The following is an 18,200-nucleotide window of genomic DNA, read 5'->3' as shown; positions in this document are numbered from 1 at the left end:
ATGTACAGTATTGAGAGTTAAGTGATGAATGTTAAATGATGAATATAGCTGCAAATATATTATCCTTAGCCAATAGGAGATACAGGTATAACAAAAGTGATGATATTATGTTGCATGAATTGTATATATTGCTTACAATGATGTCCACAATTGTTTTCTAAAAGATTTGAATGCATTTGCTTTTTGGCTGGATTTTGACAAAAATTTTGTATATGAATACCATATAAGTCCCCAGAATTCTATTCCTCTCTACATTAAACTGTCGTTCAGTACAAACTGCAGACAGGCTGAATGCTAACAAAGCTGAATTTACACTGCTGCAAGGCTTTAATTACAGCTCTCAAAGTATTGGGGGTACGTGAGGACTGAGGTTGTGAGGTTGAGAACCACTGATCTAGAGCAGCATGCCTAGACTAATAGCCATCCATCGAGGGATTTTGATGTTTGCATAACTTCTCTCAAGAATTAGCCCACTGCTTGCATCAGGGTCATGCTTTTCCCCACCATTCATCCAGGGAGCAGCCCTGACGTGAGGAAGTAAAGCCCTGAACTTCTTATGGGGATAGGAACAGAGGATTTGACCACCGCTTGCTCTCTTCCTTCAATGGACAATCCAGAGGGCCCGTTCTGGCTTTCAGGAGCTCTGGTAAAGCTAGTGCCTAGACCCCTTCCCTCGGCTGAGCCTACGTTATCCACTATGGGGATCTGCTTATGTATTCATCCAGTTGACTACTGCTGGAACACTGGCCTTCAAGCATGATCCCAGCCCCCGACACTCTGTGGGGTTGATTTACTAAAACTAGAGAGTGCAAGATTCTAACTTCAGCTTGTTCAATTAGGCTTTGTCAAAAAACCTGGAAGCTGATTGGTTTTTATGCAGAGCTGCACCAGATGTTGCACTCTCCAGTTTTACTAAATCAACCCCTTTGTGTCAGAACAGTCCAAATAATTTAGCTTCATGCACAATGGACATTTGCCTAGCTACTCTGGATACCTTAATTACAGGCAGGTGAAAAACAAGGCAGGAGGAAAAAATGCACCTAAAACCATATTAGGCAATGCATTTAGGCACATCAAGCATTTGGGTGTTCATTTATTCCCTTGACCAGAATATTTATTTATTCTGGCCACTGAAATGAATGAATGCATAAGAAAAGCAGTGTTTTTGACAACCAGCGTGCATGAGGCCTTTGAGTGGAAAGTCCACAATAGTAATGAGTGGAGTCATTTTGGCAAAACTGATTTACTTGCAAAAATAACAATTTGCAGTGTTTCTTTGTGAAAATTGGCTTGAAAAAAAAAAGACCCACATATAAGAAGGTTAGTGGGCTGTTTTGTGTTCATCCACCCCCACGAACTGAAACCTGTCCATGCCCAAGTTTTACTTTACCATAATACCATCAGGTCTTTTTATAATATAGAAGTATTGTGCCAGCCAAAAAACAATGTATGCTACCTAGAAAAGATAGGATTGACTTAGTAGGAACAAACAATATGGTTCCTCTTCCCTGACAGCACAGGGATTTGTGTGTTTATGCACCCAAATCCCCGTACTGGCACTCGTGCACACAATCACACGTGGCCGGCGGTGATCGTGCGCACTGGCCACGCGCATCGGGTCCCCCCAGGGGAGCCATTTTGCTGTAGTATATCTGCGTGAGCCAGTCGGGAACCGGTTAAAGAGACTCTGTCACATTGTAAAAGTTGCAGAGTAAAGAAATCTGTATGAGGAAAACTTACAGAACCCCAACTTCTACAGTGTAATGTTAGGGAAACGGTGTGGCATTCCTGCTGCAAAATCCAATTTCCGGGAACTATTGTGCCACTGGCTATAGTGGCAGCATTGATCATTGTATCCTAATGGTGGGACAGGCTCCCCGCTGTCAGAATACAATACCACAGTGGGAATGTGTGGATGGGGAAACCGAGGCATTTTCTTTCATTCAACTCGTTGGTTGGAAATCTAACTGGGAATACTATGAAATTTCAATCATTTGTTCTGTTCTTCGGCTGCTTTCAATTCAAAACCTCTGAACATCTTTCTTTACTACAGAGATCAACTGTCAGTGATGGAATTATACCCTCCTTGTGTATTGTCTCTAGAAGAATATACAGTGCCTTGCAAAAGTATTCCAGAGGCTGCAACACCTAAGCAAGAGGCACCACTAACCAAACACTGCCATGAAGACCAAGTAACTCTCCAAACAAGTAAGGAGCAATGTTGTTGAGAAGTACAAGTGTTAGAAGCCATGAAATCAGACCGAGACAGAAGTACAGTTAAATCACACTTGTTTAATAAAAAAAGTATAAAGAACAAACGTAGTCAAAACATAGTCAAAGTTCAGTAACCGGAACGGATCGTCAGCCAAGCCAGGAGTCAGGGATCAAAGCAGTGGAACAGCAAGCAGGATCTGTAGCCAGAAGGGATGTCAGCAAAGCCAGTATTTTTTACAGGAATGCAGGAGATAGTTTCTTGTGATGTGACCAAGGCGAAGGCAGAGCTCCTCTGGACAGGATGGCTTAAGTAGGCAGGACTGACGAGCAGGCTCATCAACAGCTGGGTAACTGTGGAGAGATATGGAAGCTGGCAATTAGCTGAAAGCTGAGCAGCCAGCACAGAGAAGAAAGGGCTGATCCCAGCCCTGACAACAAGTCAGGGTTAGGTTATAAAAAATCCAAATCTTTGATGAACCATAGGAGCACCATCAAATCAATCATAACCAAAGGGAAAGAACATGGCACAACAGCAAACCTGCCAAGAGACGGCCTCACACCAAAACTCACAGACCGGGCAAGGAGGGCATTAATCAGAGAGGCAGCAGAGAGACCTAAGGTAACACTGGAGGAGCTGCAGAGTTCCACAGCAGAGACAGCAGTATCTGTACATAGGACGACAATAAGCCGTATGCCCCATAGAGTTGGATTTATGAAAGAGTGGCCAGAAGAAAGCCATTACTTTCAGCAATAAACAAAATGGCACATTTTGAGTTTGCGAAAAGGCACATGGGAGACTCCCAAAATGCATAGAGGAAGGTGCTCTGGTCTGATGAGACTAAAATTTTACTTTTCGGCCATCAAAGAGAGCATTACGTCTGGCGTAATCCCAACAATCACATCACATCACCCAAAGAACACCATCCCCACCATGGTGGTGGCAGCATCATGCTGTGGGGATATTTTTCAGCAGTCAGGACTGGGAACCTGGTCAGAGTTGAGGGAAAGATGGATGTTGCTAAATACAGGGATATTCTTGAGCAAAACCTGTACCACTCTGTGTGTGATTTGAGGCTAGGACGGAGGTTCACCTTCCAGGACAATGACCCCAAACACACTGCTAAAGCAACACTTGAGTGGTTTAAGGGGAAACATGTAAATGTGCTGGAATGGCCTAGACAAAGCCCAGACCTCAATCCAATAGAAAATCTGTGGTCAGACTTAAAGAATGCTGTTCACAAGCGCAAACCATCCAACTTGAAGGAGCTGGAGCAGTTTTGCAAGGAGGAATGGGCAAAAATCCCAGTGGTAAGATGTGGCAAGCTCATAGAGACTTATCCAAATCGACTTGGAGCTGTGATAGCCACAAAAAGTGGCTCTACAAAGTATTGACTTTAGGGGGGGTGAATAGTTATGCACATTGACTTTTTCTGTTATTTTGTCATATATGTTGTTTGCTTCACGATAAAAAAAGACACCTTCAAAGTTGTAGGCATGTTCTGTAAATTAAATAATGCAAATCCTCAAACAATCCATGTTAATTCCAGGTTGTGAGGCAACAAAACACGAAAAATGCCAATGGGGTGAATACTTTTGCAAGGCACTGTAAAGCTGGAAACCTTGTTCAATCTAAATTGTTAAATGAATGGTGAATGGATCAACAGAATTATCTGAAAACCTGTTGTTAGGTTAAGTGATTCAGCTTTGCATTACATCACAGGTCAAATGAGGGAAAGGTTAAATATATGGCAAAGCCTATTTACACAAGTATGATCATTACATTATTAGTGTAATTATCTATATTTCTTGAGCAAACAGTATGTGCCACAGATTTATCTTACCAGGGGCATCAATGGCAGCAGTTGTTTATCAATGGTGTAGTGTTATTTTATTTTACCATTTATGATCTGGGTGGATGGTGAAAACCCTTTAATTAGGTGAAATAACCATATCCTTATTACTTCCTATCTTTGTTTCCTGCTCTCCATATGGCATGATTGACTCTCCCGTGAGATATAAATTCACAATCTGTGAATATCGAGCACCAACAACTCAGACGATCCTAAATCTACTGGCTGTTCCAGCTTCTGTGGCAGGTAAGCAAATGATCTATAGATGTCAACTAGAATTGCAACTTGATATATTTTCCAGCCTCATAGAGCTATGGGGAAAATATTATACTGCTTACAAACTACAGACTAAAACATCACTTGTACACGCATTTTAATTTAAAATCATCTCAGCACAGTACAGCAAACTTTCTGCAACTATTAGGTTTGGTATATTTTTGAGCAAAACAAGGTAGGTTTAGATTTACCAGGGTTAAGGTAATATTAGATCAGGAGTTAGGCTAACGTTAGCGTATAAGTCAGAGGTTCAAGGTAAAGTGTATGTAAACCACAGTAAAATTAACCTCTCTTACTTGCTCCTTTTTGATCTGTTAAATGTACTGTAACATGGAAAGAGTTTAGTCATATCTCTTTGACAAGTGGACAAAAAACAAAAAAGCAAACAAAAAAAAACAGTTGATCCTGCCAGAAATCCAGTGCTGTCCTGTGCACTCTGCAATGCGATCGCAAGGAGTCTCTTCGCTTAGGCCTGCTTCACACACAGCTTTGACAAAGCATTCGCAGAGCTTTCATTGAAGCTTTTAAATTGCCATTCAAATCTAGTTTGTAAATGTGGAACACAAATCTTAATGGGAGTGTTGACACTTTACGCAATTTGCTAGCAGGCTTCAGTGTGCTTTCAACAAGCTTCATAAAGTGCTGAAGCCTGCTAGCAGCTTGTTTAAAGTGGCAATCAGCACTCCCATTAGGATCTGTGTTCCACATTTACAAACTGGAGCTGAATGCTACTTTAAAAGCTTAACAAAAAGCTTTCTGAAAGGTCTGCAAATGCTTTGTGAAAGTTTGCTGTTTACACCGTTCTTATACAAGCTGAAGTCTGTGTGAAAAAGGCCTTCAGTTACCTCTGTGAACTACAGACCAAATAACTTGCTATGTTATGAAGATGATGGAAAGGTAGTACCAACACCCTCATCCCCTAGAGCAGGGGTGGCCAACCCGCGGCTCTCGAGCCGCATGCGGCTCTTTGAACGGTTTCCTGCGGCTCTTGCGTTCGGGCTGGTTCGGGCTGTTTCATTGCGGTGACAGGCAGCCCGAGTCTCTGCACTCCTCCGCTCCTCCCACACATCAACAGCCAATCAGCATGTAGTGTCCCCAGCCCGCCACATTTGAATACATAGGCGCTGGAGTGAGGCTGAAGGGGGGCAGAGGAAGGAGAAACACGCTGTATCTGAAGCCGATGAGATACAAAAAGGTATGGCCACAAGTGTGCAGGTTACTGATCTGTCCTCCCTTCTCCCTCTGTCTTGCTCTGTACTTTTTTTTTTTTTTTAATAACAGTTTCACCTGAACACTGATAAGATCTGCTCAGCACATTCTCTGTCTGTTGATAGTGTGACACACTGCTGGCTGTTAACCATTTCAGCTTCTTTTCACTTATTTATCCAGAGCTCTGTGTGTGCTGCATGCTTTCTGTGATGTTTTTTGGAAGAATTTACTGCTAGTTCAGGCTAGAAGACCCATTAACTGTTTGTTATCCTGACCAGTTCACTGTTTGTAAGACAATTTGTATTTTGGAAATTAGATGAGCTGCTGTCTTCTGTCACATGGATGTACTTTCAAAGGAAGATTACTTACCTGTGGTCTTTGTAGTGTTAAAACAGTGTGTGACATTTACAATAAATCCAGCTGAGCAAAAGTATGTGTGTATGAGGAAGGGATGGGGTGATGTTCATGTGTGCCCATGCGTATGATGTGGCTCTTTGCGGTAACTCGGTAAAAAATGTGGCTCTTGGTCTTCGTCTGGTTGGCCACCCCTGCCCTAGAGCATAGCTCTCAACTGTGCCTGATTTCAAAGGAACTGTCCCTGATTTGTAACAAAGTCACTCTGTCCCTCTTTCCCCTTCATCTAGCCATCATTTTGGTCTGATCTATATCATTGTATAATAAATGCATTATTTATTCTTCAAAAAGTTTTTCCCAGTGCAAAACCTTCCATCCAAACTCTAAATTGCTGCATTTGTAAATTTCAAAAGCCAATATAAAGAAATAGTAGCGCTAAAAAAAGCACTTGTGGGTTTAACTAATCTTTTTTTTTTTGATAGTTCTCCTTCAAGAGGGTGTGGCAGGGGGTGTGTCCTATAACTATATACTTTTGCTAATAGGTGTCCCTCGTTCCCATCTCAAAAAGTTGGGAGGAATGCTAGTGACAACATTGCTCCTCCATAGAAACAGCACAGCAAATGATCATCGTCACCCTGGAAGTCTGTAACTGGCAGGGTCAAGAGATGAAAATAAAGGAGAAAAAAAGACTAAAAAAATAAAATGAATGCAGCCACCAAGTCTATATACTATATATAAAAATGTTGTTATTGGGTTCAATCACTCTAAATGCTTGAATGTAGGAGTTAAAGGGGTTGTACACCTACGTGTCTTTTCACCTTAATGCATCCTATGCATTAAGGTGAAAAAATACCTGGCAGTGACCGTTTTACTTACATGAGCCCTGGAACTTGACCCACGGTGACACGCTGTCTCTCTGCTCAGGGTTCTCGGCTCTTAATTGGATAGAATGATAGCAGAGCAACCATTGGCTCCCACTGCTGTCAATCAAATCCAATGACGTGGGCGTCGGGGGTGGGCCGAGTCATGCATTTGGCCTCTATGGAAGCAAGGTAATCCCCGGGAGAGCGCTTTTCCTAGGGGGTTATCTGATGTGGGGAGGAGCCACGAGAGCGGCTGAGGGACCCCAGAAGAGCAGGTTCAGGGCCACTCTGTGCAAAACGAGCTGCACAGTGGAAGCAAGTATGATATATATGGTATGAGGTAAGGTATGATATGTTTGTTATTTTCTTTTAAAAAAAAATTAACCCTTACAATGACTTTAAGTAAAGGCTTTGAGGTAAGTGCTAGGGTCAGAAAGCATTACGTTTAGTCTAAGTGCTGTAGTTAAGTTAAGTATTCATATGGGGATGGGTCAAGTTTTAGTCAGTTTGATTTGGAGTTTGAAAGCGTTAGGTTGTCAAGTTTTATTTCTGTTTGCATTGCCCTGAAATTCACCCTGTTTGTCTTGGTGACCATTGTCATTGGGAAAGAAACTAATGGAAAATGTTACCAGTGGGGGGAACCTGTACGGGTGACACCTGTCTAAGGCTGGCCACACATTATTCATTTTCTTTCGTTCAACCACAAGGTTGAAGAATGTGGATGGGGGAATCCCTCCCGTGGAGCTATTGTATTCTGACAGCCGAGGATATGTGTACAACTAGCCTATTGGAAAATGTTTTCTTGATCGTTGCTGATGTGTGTATGCTGACATTGGAGAGATTTCCCCACCGTCAGAATACCATCATGAGCACTGAATGAACAAAATTGTTTCAACATGCTAGTTGTACAGAAATCCATCGACTTCTGTAAAACCAGCCTGCTCATAGATGGATCGAACTTCAGCCGGGTTCCTGCTGAACTAGGCAAATTTCAGTCCATCTATGGCCAGCTTTAGGCTCCATGCACACTTTTTTTAAAGCCCCTAGAAGTTGTTATTAGCATTTTTTTTAATGCGCCTAGAAAGGAAATACTGTAGTATTATTATTGTAGTATTATCCTATGTGTCCATTCACACTACTTTAGGCTAGTAGCATTTTTTGAGCTTCAGCATTTAGGAGCAGAGTTTCTTGAAGTGTTTTTCTAGCAGAAACTCTAATAATAGAGTTTCTTTAGCCCCCCCCCCCTTTTTTTTTAACAGAACTGCCTAAACGCTACTACCAGCATTTTTTATCCAGCGTTTTTTTAGCTTAAAACAACTCTAGTGTGCAGCCTAATGCTGCGTACACACGATCGGAATTCTCGTCGGAAAAAGCTCTGATGGTTTTCCCGATGGAATTCGGCTCAAGCAGTCTTGCCTACACACGGTCACATCAAATTCCGATCGGTGACGTACAACACGTACGACGGGACTAGAAAAAGGAAGTTCAATAGCCAGTAGCCAATAGCTTCTGTCTCGTAGTTGAATCTGAGCATGCGTGATTTTTGGCGTGTCGGAATTGCATACACACGATTGGAATTACCGCTAGAAAGTTTTTCCGTCTGGAAAATTGAGAACATGCTATAAATCTTTGGCTGGCGGAAATTCGGACAGCTAAATTCCAATGGAGCATACACACGGTCGCATTTTCCGATGAAATGGTCTCATCGGTCTTTTTCTGGCCGGAATTCCGATCGTGTGTACGTGGCATAATTTAGCATTTCCCTTCACGTTGTAGAGACTTCCCTTTCAGGGACAAGAAGTAAAGGAAAATCCCCTTGATGAGACACAGATAGCAAAAAAATACTGGAGTTCTAACTAGTCTCAACTGTTCTCTAATATAAACCTTTAAATACACGTTGGCCTGTAGACAGAATTTTTGTCTGAACTGCTTTTGTATGCACACAGGTCAATGGGAATGTAAAAGCAGCTTGATGCAGCTTAGCATTTCAGATACAGATCACACGTAGGCCAACTGCAGGTCAAATATACCTGTGAAAGGAACTCAAATGCAGGCTGAATATACCTGGAAGTACGCTGCATTTTCCCACTCACACAAGTACTTTAAGTGAAAGACCAAAAAGTGCCAAGAAAAGATACTGACAACTAATGCTGGTGTTTTAACCAATGAGCAAAAATGTAATCAACGGAGGCTTACCAGACCCTGCCATTAACACACTTTCTGTCCTAGGGTGCAAATCCAAATAATGTAAGTCCTGAATTTGACTGCTTTCAGCTTCTTGCCATCCCTGTATATTATAGCTGTGTGTGAGAGGAAGAAGTAGACCAAGGAACCAATCAGTTAACGTGCTAATAAGAATCATGCTGATAGGAGGACAAGTCAGGGTGACAGAGTTCATCACTTTTCTCTTTTCACTGCCCAGTCACAGGCTGCGGTGGGTACAGGACAACCTGGGCTCAAAGAAACAGGGCTGAAAGATGCAGGCTATCAGACTGAAAGTGATTGTAAAGCCTCACTTTTATTAAAAAAACAAAAAAAAAACAAACATGTTATACTATACTTACCTGCCCTGTTGCAGTGGTTTTGCACAGAGCAGCCTGGATCCTCTTCTTCTTGGGTTCCTCTTTGCTACTTCTGGCCCTTCCCTCCTGTCGAGTGCCCCCACAGCAAGCAGCTTGTTAAGGGGGCACCCGAGCCGAGCTGCAGCTCTGTGTGTCCATTCAGACACAGAGGTGCTGTTTGGCCACGCCCCCTCTCTTTCTTGATTGGCTAACTGACTTTGATTGACAGCTGCGGGAACCAGTGGCGCCGCTGCTGTTTCTCAGGCAATCAGGGGAGAGCGTCCCGAACGGCTGAGGGACTCGTGGACATCGCTAGACAGCGATGGGGCTCAGGTAAATATTAGGGCAGCTGAGGGTGGCCACTACACCGAAGGTGTTTTTATTTGAATGCATAGAATGCATTCAGATAAAAAAAAAACCTTCTGCCTTTACAACTCCTTGAAGGTATCTAGCAGCAAAAAAAAAAAAAGCAGCATCATGGAAATTCTTGGATTAAAGCTGAATTACAATAACATTTTTTATATTAGCTCCATGCCAATCTATTATTAAAATCTCTCTGTTAATATTTCATAAGGTTTCTTATATATTTCTTGCTGTCCTTAGGATGAGACCCTCCATTTCTCTTGCCCTTTTGGGTCTTCTGGTTATTGTTGTGTCCGTGTCAGAAGGTAAGGATGGGTCCTTTCATTAATCACTGTAAAAATAGCTCTATGAATGGGTTATTTGTGGGTCTGGGTAAAAATAGCGCTACAAACAGGTTATTGGTGGTGTTGGGTAGCTGTGCAATTTTTTACTTAATGATTGTACCGCTCCTTTTAAAGAATACAGAGCAAAGTATCATTTTGTGGTTTTTACAAAACTTACATGGAATTAGTTAATGATAACAGATCCCCCCCCCCTCCTCCTCCAGCAACAAGAAAACCTTCCCAGCAAAAATAGACCCCCTCACGAACAAAATGCACCCAACCCCAGCAACAATAGATCCCCACCAGCAACAATAAATATTACCCAGCAACAAAAGGCCCCTGCTGGCAACAACAGATCCCCCAGCAGCCAGCATCAATAGACCCCACCCCCTCAACAGTGGATCTCCTCCAACAACATAAGAACCCCGAAGCAAAAGATCCCCTACCAGCAACAATAGATCTTCCCACAATGGTAGAACTCTCATGTAACAATAGACACACCTCCCCAGCACCACTACAACCTCCAGCTACAATAGATCCCCAGAGGTCAGTAGGGATGAGCCAAACACTCTCCATTCGGTTCGCACCAGAACATGCGAACAGGCAAAAAATGTGTTCAAACACACAAACACCATTTAAGTCTATAAATAGGCTTATATGCATGGTATTGTCATAAAAAGTGTTTGGGGACCTGAGTCCTGCCCCAGGGGACACGTATAAATGCAAAAAAAAGTTTTAAAAACATCAGTTTTTTTGGGGAGCAGTCATTTTAATAATGCTTAAAGTGAAACAATAAAAGTGTAATATTCCTTTAAATTTCATACCTGGGATGGGGCCACCCATTTAAGTAAACGGGTGACCCTGCCCCCCTCTGACATCACGGGGAAAGCCATAGGGAAGTCCCCGTGCGTCAGAGGGGTCATCGGGTGGCCCCACCCTCCGTTATATAAGAAGTGTCTGAAGAAGCGACGCGTCACACTGCTGAAGAGATTATGCGGGCGGCACGGAGAAGAAGCCGGAGCAAGATGCGGGATGAGAAGAGCGGAGGAAGAAGATGAAGAAGAAGGTGGAGAAGAAGAGGATGGAGAAGAAGAAGGTGGAGAAGAAGATTAACACCGAAGGAAGACCAGAAGAAAGCTTGTCAAAAACTGTCTTTTGTCTTTTTAACCTTTTTGTCACTTTTTTGGTGAAATGGTAGGGGTACTTTTGTACCCCCTTACCATTTCACATGGGGAGGAGGCCGGGATCTGGGGGTTGCCTTGTTAAAGGGGGCTTCCAGTTTCCAATAAGCCCCCCGCCTGCAGACCCCCACAATCACCGGGCAAGGGTTGTGGGAATGAGGCCCTTCTCCCCATCAACATGGAGACAAGGTGCTTTGAGGGGCTACCCCAAAGCACCTTCCGAATGTTGAGGGCATGTGGCCTGGTACGGTTGGAGGGGCGGTCTCTTGTCCCCCCCTCTTTTCATGTGGCCTGCCAGGTTGCGTGCTCAGATAAGGCTCTGGTATGGATTTTTGGGGGGACCCCACACTATTTTTTTTTAAATTGTGGTGTGGGGTTGCTCTTTAAATCTATACCAGACCTGAAGGGCCTGGTATGGAATTTAGGGGGACCCCCACTTTTTTTTTTTTAATTTTGGTTCGGGGTTCCCCTGTGGTGAAATTCCCATGCCGTTTTTATCAATTAACTTTTATGTGTATTGCGGACTGACAATTCATTATAGCCGCGAAGAATTTTATATGACTTTTTTTTTCCTTTAGAAATGTCATTTTGCTGTCAGACTGTTCTAAACACGGTAAGCATGCGCCCTTTTAGAGGCATACTATAGACACCCCCCAGGTATGAAATTTAAAGGAATATTACACTTTTATTGTTTCATTTTAAGCTTTATTAAAATCACAGCTCCCGAAAAAATTTACCTTTTTAAAACTTTTTTTGCATTGATTCATGTCCCCTGGGGCAGGGCCCAGGTCCCCAAACACTTTTTATGACAATACCATGCATATAAGCCCTTAAAATTAGCACTTTTGATTTCTCACATAGACTTTTAAAGGGTGTTCCGCGGCTTTCGAATTTGCGACGAACGCCCAAAATTGCTTGCTGTTCGGCGAACAGCCAATGTTCGAGTCGAACGTGAGTTCGACTCTAACATAAAGCTCATCCCTGGTCAGCATCAATAGACCCTCCAAAATACCCCAGCCCCCTTTGCCAGTACATACATTTTGCGCTGGAGGTGCTGGAACTGTGTTCGGTATTCCCGCTGAAAAAAATCCCGGTGGGATTTAATTGTCCGATTAATATGTCTCAGGGACTCTGGAGGCAAAATCATTGCACCTAAATACCCAGGTCTATTCAATTGTCCAAGCATTAGATTGGTTTTCAGCATGGGTAGTCAAGCAAAAGGAATGAGACACAGAATGGCTTTATCTAGGTGAAGTCAATCCTTATCAGCAGCACTTCTTTAAATGTACTGATACAGGACTAAGCACCCCTGGCCTAACCTTTAGTCAGAATCTGAAAAATCTTACTTATAAATACAATGATTGGAGCTAAAGACCATAATTAGGCTATAGTTTTGCTTTCTGTAGGCTATTTTACAAATATTAGACATGCACAAATATTATAAAAGTCATTTCCACACAGCTGCGCCTCGATCCTCTTGTCCACCCGGATGGTTCTTCTACAAGGCTTACTGCTATGGTTACTTCAGATTCCGCCTGTCCTGGTCCGAAGCTGAGGTAACTGGCAAACAATAAGGGAACTGAAAGGGGTTCAAGACACTCAGCTGTTTATTATATTGGTGTTCCAAATGTTTTGCCTTTTTTTGCAGTTTGAATGTGTCAGTTATGGACATGGTGCACATTTAGCCTCCATCTTGGATGATGCAGAAGCATCCATTATTGCAAGCAACGCGGGTGCTTATGGCAAAACTACAGACATTTGGATTGGACTTCATGACCCAGAGGAGGTATGGTCAATGCACACACTAAGCTAGTTTTTGTTGAGACAAATGTATTCAGAGTCTACACAATATATCCTCTATAACTATAATCTTCCAACCTTGTTTCCTTAAAGAAGAAGTAAACCCTGATGGGTTTTCTTCCTCTTTGATTCCCTGCAAAGGTAAAGCATAATGGGGTACTATGCATCGCATAGTAGTCCATTATGTGTCACTTACCTGACACAGGAGCCAGCAATGTCACCGCTGTCCCCTGTAGTCTGGAGCATCCATCTTCCCGGTGGGTCTCGCTGCTCCGCCGCTGTCATTCAACGAAGCCACGATGACGTCACTCCCGCGCATACGCACGGGAGCCGCCACTCGCGGCATATCACGCGGTGCCTGTCTTTTGGCAAATATCTCCTAAACCTTGTAGGTTTAGGAGATATTTCTTGGACCTACAGGTAAGCCTTAATCTAGGCTTACCTGCAGGTCAAAGTGGTTTGTAGGGGTTTACAACCACTTTAATAGCTCATCTTGTGTATATATGTGCCATTTAATGTGTATTTACATGTTTGTATATTATAGGGCGAAGTTATGTTTTCCAAAACTAGAAATGAGACTCTGTTCCAGTGAATGATAGCAGGCTGATATTTTCTGGAATAGCACCAAATTGTAGAAGATCTTAGGCTGGGTTCACACCAGTGCACTGTGCGAGAGTCACATGTGATTCGCACTGTACTGCAGTGCAAATCACATGCGATGTCCGTGCGATGCAATTTCACCCATATAGATAGTATGGCTGAATTTGCATCGCATTCGGACCAAACTCACACAGGGCCCTTTTTTTGGTCCGCACCAGGATTGGATCGCATGGGCAATATGCAAACTGAAATGAATCAACTTTCCCACCTGTTTGTTCAATTAAGCTTTGTCAATAAAACCTGGAAGCTGATTGGTTTCTATGTAGAAGTGAGCCCAATTTTGCATTCTTTAGTAAATAAACCGCAGTGGGCGGTTTTAACCCTTTTTCGGCCACTAGCGGGGGTTAAAACCACTCCACTAGCGGCCGCAGACCGCCGCTAAAACTAGCGGCACTTTACCGCCGATGGCTGCACCGCCCCAGTGTGAAAGGGGCCTAACTATATGCATGAAGTACAACTATTTATTAAAGCACAAACGTAGACAATTCCATAACAGAACAGAATGCCCAAACCTATATTCCAAAAAAGGTATCACAGGAGAAATAGAGTATGTTGCGTTAATACATTAACACAATTAAAAGCACCTGGAAACCTAGAAAATATAACCTGTATGTGGTCCTTTAGGAAAAGAGTTGGCAAACAGACCTCGTGATAACAGTATATTAATAGGAAGAACATGTCCATCATCTTTCACAGCCAAGGTCATAAACCACTTGCCAGGGGCTGGCAATTCAGAATTCCCTGTAGAGGTCAGGCAGAACACAGCAGAGCAATGTCACACACTGTGATAAGCCTATCTCGCATTTCTTAGAACCTTTAGCTGTGTCAAGTAAAAATTCAGTTAGCACAAACATTTTTAATTAATAAAAAAATATATTAGATCCATGCTTTCAATGTAACAAAATCTTTTTGGAACAGGTGAAAGTGTACTCTACTGTAAAGGTGTTAGTGCAAAAATATTTTGTAAGTTAAAATGGATGGTGTAAATTTCTTCTTTAAAGGAAAAGGGAATTTCAACAAAAAAAAATATATATTTATTCAGTTGGTAATATTTATTTATATAATTTATATATATATTTATTTCATTTTTCACAGAAAATCTACAATGTAACGTTAAAGTCTTGATTTTATGAATCAGAAGTCATTTTATTTTATTTTGAGACATACAATATATCTATATAAGTTTATACTTTATTATGTGCACAGAATTATTGACAATAGTAGATACTGTTTTTTAAGTTTACATATACAAGTGAAATACATTATGCTATTCTCTCATGGACAGCCTATATCCTGAAACAGAATATGTATTTTAGATTTCACTTTAACGTTTGATAGCCTCTGACAGTGCAAAGTGATACATAATATAGTATAATAAGTTATGTAATACAAATAACATTTGCCACACAATATCATTTCTATTGTTCCTATGTTTCTCACATTTAAAATGGAATCCCGCCACCCATATAAAAGTTAAATTAAATATTTAAATATTTTCATGCCTTACATTAAACTAAAAATGTGTGTTCTCGATCAATACAACCCCACTTGTGTTCATCTTCTAAACCTTTATTGTGTAAATTTTATCATTTTTATTTGCACCAGGGCAGACAATCAATACTTGTGCATATAACCTGGGACTTCATAATTCATAATCTACAGCCAGTTTATACACTACTAAATGAATGTTCTAGTTACTTTATCTCTGCTATCAAATAAACAATTTTAAAGTTACTTCTCCTAAAACTAAAGTCATTGGGGTTGATTCAGTAGTAGTAGTGTAAAATCAGGCTCACTTCTGCACAGAAACCAATGAGCTTCCAGGTTTTATTACCAAAGCGTAATTGAACAAGCTGGGGTTAGAAGCTCATTGGTTTCTATGCAGAAGTGAGCCTGATTTTGCACTTTCCAGCTTTAGTAAATAAACCTGTACTTAAAAGTGGGGTATGCCTGTAAAGGGGTAAATGGCTGTTCACTTGGAGAGGAAAATATTCACTGTGCAAAATGAGTGTCAATTTTGCTCATTTAATGATACGAGGCTGTGCTCACTACAATCATTCAATCATGTGCATGAGAAATGTAAAAAACAGGAATTGTACATGATTGAATGATTGAAGTAAACGCAGCTTCAAAGTTAGCATTCTCTTAACGTGAACACAGCTGTAAAGCAAGCATTCTCTTCACAAAAGTAAATATTCATTGCGCTAAATGAGCAGTAAATCAGTCCCATTACCTTAAATCACTAATATGCAATATATTTTATTGATATATATATATTAGCATTTTAAAGTAGTACAGTAGATTGATATGTACAATTAAAACAAGAAGTGTAGGGTAAACGTATTATTATTGTTGTTAATGTTCTTTTGGTAATTATTGTCATATATGTGGTGCTAGAATCGCCGCTGGAAGTGGGCTGATGGCTCCATGTATAATTATCGTAATTGGAAGACTGGTGAGCCCAACAATTTGCAAAATGCTGAATACTGCGGAGAGCTAACCAAGGAAACAAGTGAGTAACCAGACAAGATGGTGTCGGTGAACAATGCTGATTAATATTGTAACATACACACAATACATATTCTGTTTTTCCTTCTACAATAATCTGCATTGGAAGCATATTTTAGTAATGCTCTTATTCCTCAAATTTCAAATATCTGTGTGTAATATTACTGCTTGGACCACCACATGTCCTCCCTTCTTACAGTGGTAGGGAAGGCTGTACAAAAATAACTGGATTTAAACTCCTACATTCAAGGTAGTATAACCTGTAGAAAAATCCAAAGAAATGTAAAACATGAATAGCTTCCCCAGGATTATTATTGTTCATAGGGCTGAAAAGAGAGAATAGCCTGTGCAGCATGAACAACATCTATTGCAGACATACAAGCTGAACATAATTATTTTTTTTTTAACAATTATAAGAACAGAATTACTATGGCTTCATTTACTTGCTGAATTTGAATAATTTCTCGTCTTCTTCCTCTGTCAGATTACCGTCAGTGGAACGACGCTCCATGTACGGAACAAAACAACTTTGTATGCAAATATAAACCGTAAGAACATGGTCCTACTCTGGGATAAATTGGGAGTTGGGGCACATCAATATTTCCTGCATTCTGTAAACCTTAATAAATATCTTTCTCCAAATTGTTGATGTTTACTGATCAGTACATGATAAAGGGTTTGCTGGAAAATGGCCGGGGTGAAATGACAGGGGACGCAAAGAAGCATTAAAATTGCGCCATTGGTTTGTGTGCACAGATGATATAGATAGACATTATTTACATACATTCCATAAAGCACTGCTATATATATATATATATATATATATATATATATATATATATATATATATATATATATATATATATATATATATATATGTATATATATATATATATATATTGATTTTAACTTACAGCTATCAGGCTTGTATTGTTATGGACAAATAAGAACAAGGTTTGTAAAAACACATTTAAATTCATGCCCGAGATCAGGAATGGAACAGTTCACTCTTCAGCGCTGGTGAAACGCATTCTGCAGCGCACTTCCAAACTCCAGCATGCAATAGTTTTGGTGCGTTTTGCACTGAGTGCAGCGAGAAGCATTTTCCTACTGCACTTTGAGAACAGTGCACAAATATGAATAAAGCCTAATAAGCAGATAACAATTTTCAAGTGAGTAGAAAGTACAGCAAATCATGTGATGTGTCATGTGATCTCACAGAGGTGGCAATGTTTTACCGTTCATCACGAGGAGTGACAGTGAGGAGCTGAGCCAGATCCCGCATAGACTGACAGATCGTTTGCCCAAAACGGTGAGAATTCTGGGGAGAAGTAAGACGATTAGATAAGGTCTAATTGAAAAAGGGCCTGTTCACAATGTGTGGTTCCATGACCGTACTATAGGACATTTGTCAAATGAACTGAATCTAGTGCAGGCAGCTCAGCCTTAAACGCTGCTCTACAGCCATTTAAAATGAGTATATGCTGTAGCCTGCACTTAGCTTTAAATGATAATATCCAAAACCTGCATTTCTGTATTTCAATACATCCATATCAAGTTGAGAGAAAAATGAGAGAAAAATGTATGTAAAATATTTATAATACATAGCATAATATGCTACAGAGCAGGTACAAGTGCATTTAAATACCAAAATGGAATTGCATGATTGTGAACAGGCTCTTAGATTGACTTTCAATGTAATATAAATCATAGATGTACCCACAATATAAACAATATAGCTCCTTTTCATTAATATGGGCCACATTCTATATATGGACCACATTCTATATATAACAATTATTACATAAATAGCAGTCAATGAATTCCATATAGGTGAAAATAATTATATACAGTAATTTCACCTTGTCCAAAACATATAAAACCAACAATCATCCATGGTAGTGAATAGAAGTGAAATATGACCTGTAATACTGGTATTGGTTACTAAACAAAAGCTAAAAGTAAGAAAAATGAGCACAGCATACCTTAGAAACCAACGGGAATACATATTTTACTAACAGAAATATATCATAAAAAA

At 40.8% G+C, this 18,200-nt stretch overlaps 2 protein-coding genes across 3 annotated transcripts in view; one reads left to right on the top strand and one right to left on the bottom strand.

The window, feature by feature from the left end:
- The first annotated feature begins 4,162 nt into the window (after nt 1-4,162).
- LOC143963405 (regenerating islet-derived protein 4-like) lies at nt 4,163-16,804 on the top strand. Its single transcript, XM_077473032.1, has 6 exons — nt 4,163-4,310; nt 9,931-9,995; nt 12,656-12,750; nt 12,843-12,980; nt 16,052-16,166; nt 16,647-16,804. Exons 2-6 carry the CDS (start codon nt 9,932-9,934, stop codon nt 16,712-16,714), a joined length of 480 nt encoding a protein of 159 aa, XP_077329158.1. The 5' UTR covers nt 4,163-4,310; nt 9,931; the 3' UTR covers nt 16,715-16,804.
- Nucleotides 14,776-18,200, bottom strand: part of CPT1B (carnitine palmitoyltransferase 1B) — an 84,361-nt gene continuing 80,936 nt past the window's right edge. For both annotated transcript variants that reach the window (XM_077473030.1, XM_077473031.1), the window contains exon 19: nt 14,776-17,483. In XM_077473030.1, the coding sequence (XP_077329156.1) occupies nt 17,397-17,483 (87 nt within the window). In that variant the 3' untranslated portion in view covers nt 14,776-17,396. The remainder of the gene's footprint in view (nt 17,484-18,200) is intronic.

This window comes from Lithobates pipiens, unplaced genomic scaffold (assembly GCF_037356315.1).
Source record: "Lithobates pipiens isolate NorthernLeopardFrog02 unplaced genomic scaffold, aLitPip1_a1.2 Scaffold_8, whole genome shotgun sequence".
NCBI lineage: Eukaryota > Metazoa > Chordata > Amphibia > Anura > Ranidae > Lithobates > Lithobates pipiens.
The sequence above is the reverse complement of the archived record's forward strand: the minus strand, read 5'-3'. Positions and strand labels throughout refer to the sequence as shown.

Bases quoted from the DNA above. Each gene is read 5' to 3' on its own strand.
- LOC143963405 (XM_077473032.1), top strand. From the start codon at position 9,932: ATGAGACCCTCCATTTCTCTTGCCCTTTTGGGTCTTCTGGTTATTGTT. The intron at 12,751-12,842 runs GTAACTGGCAAA...CTTTTTTTGCAG, and splicing joins TGTCCTGGTCCGAAGCTGAG to TTTGAATGTGTCAGTTATGG. The intron at 12,981-16,051 runs GTATGGTCAATG...ATGTGGTGCTAG, and splicing joins GACTTCATGACCCAGAGGAG to AATCGCCGCTGGAAGTGGGC.